At 41.3% G+C, this 10,767-nt stretch overlaps 1 protein-coding gene across 1 annotated transcript in view; it reads left to right on the plus strand.

Annotated features, from left to right (window-relative positions):
- The first annotated feature begins 2,551 nt into the window (after positions 1-2,551).
- Positions 2,552-10,767, plus strand: part of MFSD14A (major facilitator superfamily domain containing 14A) — a 41,241-nt gene continuing 33,025 nt past the window's right edge. Inside the window, exon 1 of the mRNA XM_046645555.1 lies at positions 2,552-2,773. Within this exon, the coding sequence (XP_046501511.1) occupies positions 2,690-2,773 (84 nt within the window). The 5' untranslated portion in view covers positions 2,552-2,689. The remainder of the gene's footprint in view (positions 2,774-10,767) is intronic.

Consider the following 10,767-nt stretch of genomic DNA (forward strand, 5'->3'; position numbering starts at 1 on the left):
AGGGAGGGGTGAAGAGATGTGGGTGACTAACTCGGCTTCATAGTTAAAGAAGGCCCTCTTGTGTTAGTAAAGTGAAGTGAAGTTTCTTTAATAAATGGTGCATTTTGGGGTTTAGATTTTGTGATACAATCTTATTTTTTTTTGGAATATTTAGCTTCAACCTCTTGTCCTTCTCTCCAGGGAACCCCTCTGCCTTCCAAGGTGCCTCATGAAGTATTCTCATGGACCTTCCACAGTTTGGTTCTTGCCTGTTTCCAAGCCTGATTCTTGGCCTTCTCATTAATTTCGGGAACTCCCAATATTCTTCCAAATCATTCCCTTTTGCTTATGTTGGCCAGTGCTAGTTTCTGTTGACTGTGACCCATGAACCCTAATTGACATATCAACCTCTTAAAGTTTGTGACTCCTCACAACCCCAGATCACAAGAATATACACACTTAGTCTGTTAGAACAAGACCGTTCTCTCTTGTTTACTATTGCAGCTCTTCTAGCACAAAGCCTAGGACATGCTGGACATTCAATATGTGTTAAATTTCTCTTATTATATATTATTTCCAACAGCACTTAGCACACCTGCAATTATCTTCCTTTTGTGTGTGTTTTCTAACTGTGTCGCCTAGTATAATTAAGCTCCATGCAGATAAACACCATCTCGTTTACTGATGTATCCCCACTGTCTAGAAAAGCAGTAACAAACACTTATGGGTACTCAATAAATATTTTTTGAGTGGCTGAACAATAATCAGATCTTAAAGATGATAAAATTGGTGCAGCTGGATGAAGTATGGTTTTGAGGGGCCTTGAAAATCAGAGTAACCACACAATAAATGATCTTACTGGCCCTCTACATCCATCCAAAACAAGCTCCTGGGGATTTCATTATAAAATCTATCATATTACTTTCTCTAAAGAGCCTCAAGTTGGAGTTCAATTAAATGTTTCAGCAAGAAGATATCTTTAAACAAATGATGACTTTACTTATTGATAGGAAAACTTCACTTAAAGTATCTACCGGGCTAAAATGCCTTTCTCTTCCATGGCAATTTGTTTTCCCTTTCTAGTCAGTTATGAAAAGAGGGAAGAGAAAACTCAATCAAATTTATTAACATTTTATTTTGAAATAATTTTAAACCTCCAGAAGAGCTGCAAGAATAGTACAAAGAACACATTCCTTTTACCCTGTGTATTAGCTATTATAGTTGTGTAACAAATTACCCCAAAGCTTAATGGCTTAAAACAAGTACTTTTTATCTTACAGTTTCTGAGAGTCAGGAAACTGGGAGTGGCTAAGCTGGGAGGTCCTAACTCAGGATATCCTGAAGCTGCAGTCAGCTGAAGTCTTTACCATCTTGGACTGGATGATCCAAGATGACTCACTCACCTATCCATTGGTAGGAGGCCTCAGTTCCTGGACACCTGGACCTCTCCATAGGCTGCCTGACTGTCCTTATGACATGGCGGCTGGCTTCCCCAGACTTGGGCCCAGAGTGAATGAAAAAGCTAGCAAGGAAGCTGTGGTGCCGTTTATGACCTACCCTCTGAAGTCAATGCTGTCACTTCTGCTATCCCTGTTAGATGGAAAGAGTTACTAAGCCCAGCCTACACTCAAGGGGAGGGGAATTAAGACTCCACCTCTTCCAGAAATGAACATATCCTAAAATCACCATACCCAAATTCACTATTTTTTAACATCTTGCCATTTCGCTTTGTCACTCTCTTACCCTCTTCTCACATATACACACGTTATTTCCTAACCGTTTGAGAGAGCAGGTAGCATGCATCACATTCCTTCACTCCTTAAGACTTCATTGTATGTCTTAAGGAAAAAGAGACAGTACAGTTATCAAACTCAAATTCAACATCGTGATACTTTAATCTGCAGTCCATATTCTGCTTGTGTCAATTATCCTTTCTAGTTTCCCCCGCAATTAAATTGATTTTTAAACAAAATGAGAAAACAGGTAGTGGGCTACAGAGTGTGACACAGGTTATGTAAGTTTTCATTGGCAGGGAATAAAGAAAATGCCCTGGAACTAGGGAGCTGCTGAAAACAGGCATGCTCCAGTTGAGCTTTGGGGGGCCCTGAGCCAGAAGGACAAAAGGTTATTTCTGCAAAACCACTTTTTCTTCACCCGTTCAGCTACCCACTATTTCTGGAAAACTATTTTAACCGTTCCCTTCAGTTTCCGTCTTGGTTAGAACATAGTTGGAGATAGCACTTAAAGCGGAGGACGCTTGCTTAGAACTCCAGAGCAACCATTTATCAGCCGTATTTCCATGAGCAGGTAGCTTTCAGAAACTTAGAATTCTTCATCTGTGAACGGGGACTATCACGGTCCCCAGGGCCCAGGGTTGTTAGGAGGATTAAGCCAGCTGGTGAGCCAAGCACAGGGCTCAACCGGCGGCGAGCAGACCCCGGCGACCCTAACGGCATCCCTCCGGGCTGCCATCCCCGCGCGGCGACTGCGGAGCGGCCGGGCGGGCGGGGCGGCGTCACGTGGGCGGGGCGGGCCGGGCTCGTCGGCAGATCGCACGATGTGACGCGCCGCCGGAGGCAGGCCGGGCCCTCAAGATGGCGGCGGGCGCCCCGAGCGGCTCGGCCCGGCAGTAGTGGCGGGACGGCACTCGCCGCTGGGGCCGGCCGCCCCGGGAGTGGCTGCAGCAGCGCCAGGAATCGAGGATGGTAAAATGACCCAGGGGAAGAAGAAGAAACGGGCCGCGAACCGCAGTATCATGCTGGCCAAGAAGATCATCATTAAGGACGGAGGCACGGTGAGTTGGGGTACCGCGCCGGGGAGCGTCTCTCGGGGCCCCCATCCGATCTCTTTCTGTCCCCAACGCTGCCGCCTCCAGCCGCCCCTGAGTGGCCCTGCCCTCCTTCACCCCGTCCGCGCTGCCGGTGCCTCGGGTTCCCGGGCCCCCATGCCTGTGCTCCGGGGGCTTTCCTCCCCAGCCCGGGCCTGCGGCCTCCGGGCCCCTCCTCTGGGAGAAGCCACTGGCCTTGCTCGCACCTGCCGCCCTCTCCTCCCGCCGTCCCTGGAGGCCGTGCGGCCTCGAGCCCCACGTGCGCCAACGCCGCGGGGAGGAATTCGCGTCGGTCTCTCCCGCCGGCCGGCCGGGGGTCCTGAGGTCCGGGCGGTGCTGGCCCGCCGCGCCCCTCGTCGCCGGGGCCGGGCTTTTGGGGCGGCCGGCAGCAATCCCTGCCTTCCCATATGCTGCTGGCGAGGTGGCATCTGGCGCGGCGACCCCGCTGTGGCCCCGTGGGGCGCTGGCTCTCCTCTTCCACCTCGTCCTGGGTCAGTGCTCCTGCCCTGAGCTGCTTCCAGTGCGGTCAACACTGTCCAAAGGTGGGCTTCCCTCTTGTCTTCCCGCAGTCGGAGCGTGACGGACGGAGGACCCCTGGGGCCTAGACTTCAGCCTGCTAGTTTAGAAAGAACTGTAATCACCCTGTTAGTTTGAAATCACCTTGTTTATTTTAAAACTAAAAAATACTAAATAGAATTGGTCAGGGCCTGAGGATTAGAAGACACTTTGAAAGGAAGACAGATTGAGGGCAAGAAAAGATTTTGCTTTTTAGAAACAGTTGTCATCACAATAAACTTTGTGCAGTGTGCTGTTGTTAACCAGCAGGGGACGTAGGCTTTTTAATTGAAAATGACTCGCCTGTACTTTTTTCCTGCTGAAATTTCTCCGTGGCTACACTCTCTGGTCTTTGTTGCATTCTTTGATATCACATTCTCGAATAGAATGGAAAGTCAAATTTGTTTCGGTTTCCCAAGAAGTGTGCAGAAGTGATTCCTTTTATTCCATAATTTGTTTGTATTTTGTTGGAGCCCTGATCAACTGCCAGCACAGTGCTAAATATGTCATTAGGCCACCACTGAGGATTTGCTAAATTCATTAAAAATAAACGACAGCTTTCTTTTCACATTTCAGAATATGGCCCAGTCAATATGCTAAAATTTAGAAAGCCTGGGACATATGTAACAATTTCAGAATGTACTTTTAGTTTACTGTCAAACTTATTAGATGTTGTAGCTTTCACATTTGGTGAAAAAAGAAATTGAAATTCAAGTCCTCAGATCTTTTTGTTGTACTTGATTAAAACATTACTTTGATTAAATCAGTTATGAATAGTCCTGGCTCTTTTGACCAAGTTGGTTAGAACTGCTCTGTTGGGAGAGAAATAGCTTGAAAGAATACTGGTTGCTTTCGTCAACCATAGGGACTTGATATTTTAAATCCTTCATAAAATCTACAAAATAGAAGCAACAAAGGATTGTATTTTATAAAAGCAAGTGAGATTTAAGATCGGTCTTTGCAAAAAGTAAGAATGAAGCTGTGGTGAAGAAACACACCTTCCTTTTCTTGTAAAGTTCCGTTTTGTTACCTCTCCTTGGAGTTTTTTGGAGGTTTTGTTTGGTTTGCTTTACGGCAATCAAATCCTGTGAGATTTGGGAGAGATTATTTTTTATTTTTTGTATCGTTTATTAAAGTTGTAGTGAATTCATAGCTTGCTTTTGGACACAAAATACAATTTTTACACCAGCAATATATTTTTAATAGGGCCCAGGGAATAAATGAAAGCTTTTCTTGAGAGCTGTGGGCATGGGGGCATTAGCGTTTATCATCTTTATACACTTGTGTTGAACTTTTCCATTCTAAGAGCCCCCTTAGAATAGGGGCTTTGTTTATGCGTCTTTGCATTCTACAGGGCCTAGTATGTAAATTTAAAGTGATAAAAACACATTTAAAGTGATTTTAAAAATGTGTGTATTACATACCTAGGTGATTTTTCTTATTGAAAGTTTGTTCCTATAATCAGAATATTTGTATTTCCAGAAGTGTCAGTGTAATTTTTTGCAGTGTTTGTATTTTAATCTACCCTCACTGTAAATGAAAGAAAGTATAACTATTAGAGTAATAGAAATGATTTTAGAATGGCATTTGCTTTTCTGCCTTTACTTAAAACTGGTCAGATTGCAGTTATGAACATTTTTTGAGAAAGGGGATAAAATTGCCATTTGATATTGTTCTGTTCTTCCTGTGCGTGTGTAAGTTCTGCCAGTGAGTGGATTCATTCAGCCAGGTGTCTGAGTTGATACAGTCCTACATGACAGGCTCTGAACAATATTTCACATCCCTGGCCAATGGTACTGACCTGAACCCCTTCCATTTTCTTCCTAGTGTTCAACAATGTTAATAAAATTATTTTGCTTTGTTCTTCTGCTAATGACATCTTTGTAAGCCTGATCAGCCAATTTTAATATTGATAAACAAAATTAGTAATGAGTCGTAAATGATTTGTCAAAGACTTAGCACAGAGTTATTATAGTTTTGGAAGAGTTGAAGAAGTGGACCTTTCTAAATGAACCAGGTGAATCAGAAGGTACTAAATGTTTTTCTTTTCTTGAAATTGTATTTCAGTTGGCTCTGAAGCCCTGGTAAAGCTAACTAATGTTGTCCATTTGAGTAGTACTCAATTAAGGTAAATTACATGAAGGCGTGTGCTTCTGTATCAGGAGTTCTCAACCCGGGTTTGTTCACCCTGAAGTTGTTGGCAAAATTCTGACTAAGCGTTTTTTAGGGAGGTTTCTCAAAAGGATCGATACTCCCCAAATTAAGAATAATTGTTCTATTTGAAAACAATGTAACTAAAAAATAGCTCCACAGGTTACATTCATTAAAAATTTACTTAATCATCTACTGTATACCATTTTGCTGATGAAAGTATCTGTGACGTTATTGATGAATTTGCTTTTTAAAGCATCCTTCTGTAGAAATAGAGTTTTTAGCTATGTTTTAATGTATATAACATTTTGATAGATCTCTTATTCAGTACAGACCGTTTAGGACTGTTGAATTAAATGTGCATTCTCACATTTTAGAATACTTCCAGTTTTGTTGTTAAATCATTACTATGTATCACCAGATTGTTTATAAGCATTCTTGGTAGAGGCTAAGAGCTAAAGAGTTATTTACGTGAGTTATTTGTATTATCAAAAATAGAATTTTCCTCTTTTTTTGTGTGATCCTTATTGTTTTATGAATACAGATGTGGGTCTGCATCTCTGATGAAGCGAAAAATGTCCAATTTTTTTCATGAGTGAATTGGTAAAATGACTTTAAAGATTAGATAGAAAGCAAGGCATATGTGAATTACTTTGTTGGAAGTACCTGAAGAAAATAAAATTGATATTTATTTGCAAAATAAAATATGCCCAGAGAGGCAGAGCACCAGGTTTTTATTCCTGAGACTTCTGATTTTAATCACAGTAAATAGGAGTTAGCAACCACATCAGAAGTCTGGAACCAAGCTCTGATCCTTTGCATCTTCCCCCAGGAGAATGGTGAGGGAGTTGCAGGATAGCTCTCTGTAGCCCCCAGAGAGTTACTAAATAGTCAGCCTCTGGTTGCTAGTATGCAAGCCATGAGGAGGAAGGCCCTGGTGCCTTTCAAAAAGCAGCTCTTCTTTGAAGTCACTAGCCCATGCCTAGTAGAAATAGCAGGATATATGCGTATGTATGTATGTCTGTCTTTGGCGAGCTTGTTGCCTGCGGTACCCTGAATGACTTACCTCCTTACCTTCATGGTTCAACATTTGCTTTAGGTCAGTGTGTTTGGGGATAAGTTAGTAAGCAGTTTTCTCAGATTATATGTCCAGTTCATCCTAATATAGTTTGAAGACCTGTTTCTCAGTATAATCATAGCATTTGCTGAAGTTCACTTGTAGTTGAGTGTAACTCATTTGCAGCTACCAAAAGTTTGAATTTTAAGTAAAAGAATAGCTTTTTCCGAGTAGTATTTTGACGAGTATATATGATTTAAATTTTTCAATTATTTAAAAGCTCAAGTTGTCTTTTAGCATTATTTTTATAAGAAGTGTCAATTAAAGTAACAATTGACAGTTTCAGCCAGGTATGTCAAGATCCCTGACGTGGGTTTTTATCTCTGAGGGCCAGATGTAGTAGCTTATTCTTAATAATGAGCCCACTGTCTCAGTGATGTATAGTTATGAACTCTACCACATGATGTACTTCCCCCTCTTAGGGAGGCTTCTTATAAAATAAGGGGTGGTAGGTAGTATTTCATCATTTAGCTACATAAACGGAGAGATTAAGAGATTACACTAAGACCAGTCCTGAGCTTAGGCTCCATCCTAGACGTTGGTGACAGTTTGATATTTGTGTTGATGGTGATTTTTTATTTTTAATTTTATTTTGCCTTTTTAGTGAGTTTAGTTTGTAGTCATTTGAACCATGTAATCCATTAGTTGTTCATGGGGATAAGCACTTCATGTAGTGATGGCTTAACTTGATTTAACAGCCACATATTTTCCTCCTAAGAATGGAAGGGGATGTATTAGTCTATCGTGTCACGTATTTTTTCAGAATTTACCACAAAGCAATACGGTCTTAAGCTCTAGGCCTTTTTGTTTTTTAGAGTAAAACTCAGTATTACTAATGCTCTTGTTGAATATTTTTAAGAAGTGTATTTAAATCTATTTAAGATTGTTCTTAAATCTTAAGATTGTTCTTATCCAGCCAATACCTTTTCACTTCTGTGATGATACACAAATACTGAATATCTCTTTAGAATTGATCCATAACATATCAGTAAAATAATTATAAAGTCTCACTTCAAATTAAGGCCAAATGACTTAGTATAATAGTGTCTCTACATCTTTTCTTGTTAGTGCCGATGAGTCAGTTCCGACTCCAGCGACCCTCTGGACAGCACACAGAGCCCTGCCGTATGCTCCATCCTCTCACCTGCCGGCACGGTATCAGACAGTGCTCCCCTGCTGTTCATAGGGTTTTCCTGGCCAGTTTTATTGGAAGTGGGTGGCCAGGTCCTTCCTAGTCTGTCTAAGTCTGGAAGCTCTGCTGAAGCCTGTCCAGCATGGGTGACCCTGCTGCTATTTGAAATACCGGTGGCACAGCTTTCAGCATCACAGCAACACGTAGCCGCCGCAGCGTGACAACCGACAGACAGATGAGTGGTGTGGTTCCCTGTCCAGGAAACAAACCTGGGCCTTGGTGGTGAGAGCAATGAATCTTAACCACTAGATCACCAGGCTGGCTGCTCTCCGTGCTTGTGGTGATTCATACTTTCAGGAAATTGAGGTTCGGTTTTCTTTTTGTTCACAAATGTAGTAAATTTTTCCTTGCTTGATTAAAGTCAGAGAAAATAAGAAAAACATCAGCTGACTTTGTGACAAAGGAAACGTGATGCCACATCCCAGCAGTGCAGCCCTGCATCCCCTCCAGTTAGGCCCTAAGCGGTCAGGAGCCCAGGAAAGCAGCCTTGGAGTTGGGCTGTTTTCTGTAGGAACTTTTTTTATGTTCCTCCACGAAAAGCTACAATTCTCAGATACCTATGACTAAGTGTATTGGTCTTTTTTTGTGTAAGACTTTTACATTAAATTATTTTAGTCAGCTTAGTTATGTATTGTTCAGAGAAAATTCAATATTTCTTTCTGAAGATGGATTTTACCCTCATTCTTGACTAATACTGTGAGTATTAAATTCCAAGTTCAAAATGATTCTCCTTCATACCTTATTTTGGTTTTTATCGTATTTTTTATTTTTTCCAGCTTTTGTTCTGAGAATTTTCAAAACTACAGAAAAGTTTCAAGAATAACATAATGAGTATTCATTTGCCCATCCCGTAGATTAACACTTTACCGCTTGTTAACATTTTGCCACATTCGTTTTTCCTTTCTCTCTATATATACTCAAATTTTATCTGAACCATTTGAGAATTAGTTATGGACATCATGACACTTTATCCCTAAAGCATTCAGGATAGTATCACCCAAGAATAGAGAGATTCTCCCACATAAACACAATGCAGTCACCACATTCAGAACATTTAACATTACCACAATACTATTCTGTAGTATATAGTCCATAGTCACATTCCCCAATTGTCCCTATAATGTCCTTTATAGCTGTCTTTTTTTGGATGCAGAATTTAATTGTTACTTTTCGTTGCCATGTCTCTTCATTCTAGAATAGATTTTTTTAATGATATTGACATTTTTGGATAGTCTGGGCCAGTTATTTTGAAGAATGAGCCTCACTTTGGCTTATTCTCACTGTTTCCTCACAGGATAACATCCTGTTTAATAAGTGGGATTGTAATGGCAATATAATGCCCAGATATTGGTGGAATTACTTCTGTCCCCTGGCCGACAATCCGTGTAAGCCTGTAGATCACTGATAGGAATACAACATAAGTTATCAAAGTCAATGTCCTGCATAATAACTGCTGGATTCATAAACTCATATTGCTTGGGCAAGCATAGACTCAGAGTATGAGAGCTAGATGAGGATTTGGGTAGGTGGTTAATTGTTTACCCCTCAACTGCTGGGATAGGTGAAGTGACATACTTAAGTCACCTAGCAGCTTAGTGACTATCATTAGGGCTATCAGTCAATCCATGGGCATTAAATACCCTATCTGTACCAGACATTGTGCTGTGCATTGGGATACTAAAATGGATAAGACTGGATCCCTACACTTAAGAGAGTAACAGCCTGTGGCAATGTATGCAGTGTGACCACTGCAACCAGCGGGACTCCAGACTTGGGCTCCAGAGTTGCCTGGATTGACTCTGCTCCTTCTCTTATTTGCTGTATTGGGCTGTAAAATGGAGATAATAGTATCTAACTTGAAAGGTTGTTAGGAAGAGTAAATAAGATTATGAATGTAAACCATTGTAAGTCTTCAGTAATACCTATTTATTATTTTAATCTAGTGTATGTGTACAATGAATCCATGTGATAGATGATACAGTAGCAACCATAGGATATCAGAGTATAGAGGAGGGAATTAATAGGGGAAGTTGCAAGTTTAATTAATGAATATGCTGCCCCATTTTTTTTTCCTTCTCCCTAAAGCCCCCCAGTACACAGTTGTATATTCTAGTTGTGAGTCCTTCCAGTTTGGCTATGTGGGACGCCACCTCAGCATGGCTTGACGAACGGTGCCATGTCCATGCCCAGGATCTAAACTGGTGAAACCCCAGGCCGCCAAAGCGGAGTGCGGGAACTCAACCACTTGGCCACGGGACCCGCCCCTGTGCTGCCCTTTTAACATTGTTTAAATACAATGACTGAATGCCTATAGAGATAGGTAGAAGAGACTTAGAGAGTAATTCATTTCAATTCTACAAGCATTCATTAATCACCTTTGTGCCATGCATGTACCAGATGCTCCAGGATGTAGAATAATAAAGCATAAATAATAAAGGGCCTGCCTTAGCAAGAACTTGAGAAAAGGTAAGTTTAGGTTAAATAAGATGAAATAAGTACTTTACATGGCAAAATAAAACTTCATGGAAGTTGCCTAGTATTACAGGATAGAAGAATAAATAAGTAGACTTTCAAAGGCTTAGCCAAAAGCCTAGATGATGAAGCCAAATCTACTACCAATGGAAAGTATGATTTGGGGAATAGGAATTAGACTGGAGGGTGGAGGCAGGGTTAGAGGAGATGGTCCTTGACTCTTGAGGTTGAAGTTAGGGGTGGAACCATCTCTCCTGACTCCAAAAGTGAAAAATTACTCAGCCTAGTGGACTTCTGGTCTAGTAATTACTATGGATTTAGGTGGCATATCTTGGCGTTTGGAGTTAGGTATGTGATAGTTTATGTCTCCTTCAGGATTTTTCACTTTGTACCTCTTCACTTCTCTTGAGTATCCTCAAATGTCATCTGTTGATATGATCTCATTATGATCTGAACTCTCTAGTTTTTTTTTTT

This window comes from Equus quagga, chromosome 18 (assembly GCF_021613505.1).
Source record: "Equus quagga isolate Etosha38 chromosome 18, UCLA_HA_Equagga_1.0, whole genome shotgun sequence".
Classification (NCBI taxonomy): Eukaryota; Metazoa; Chordata; class Mammalia; order Perissodactyla; family Equidae; genus Equus; species Equus quagga.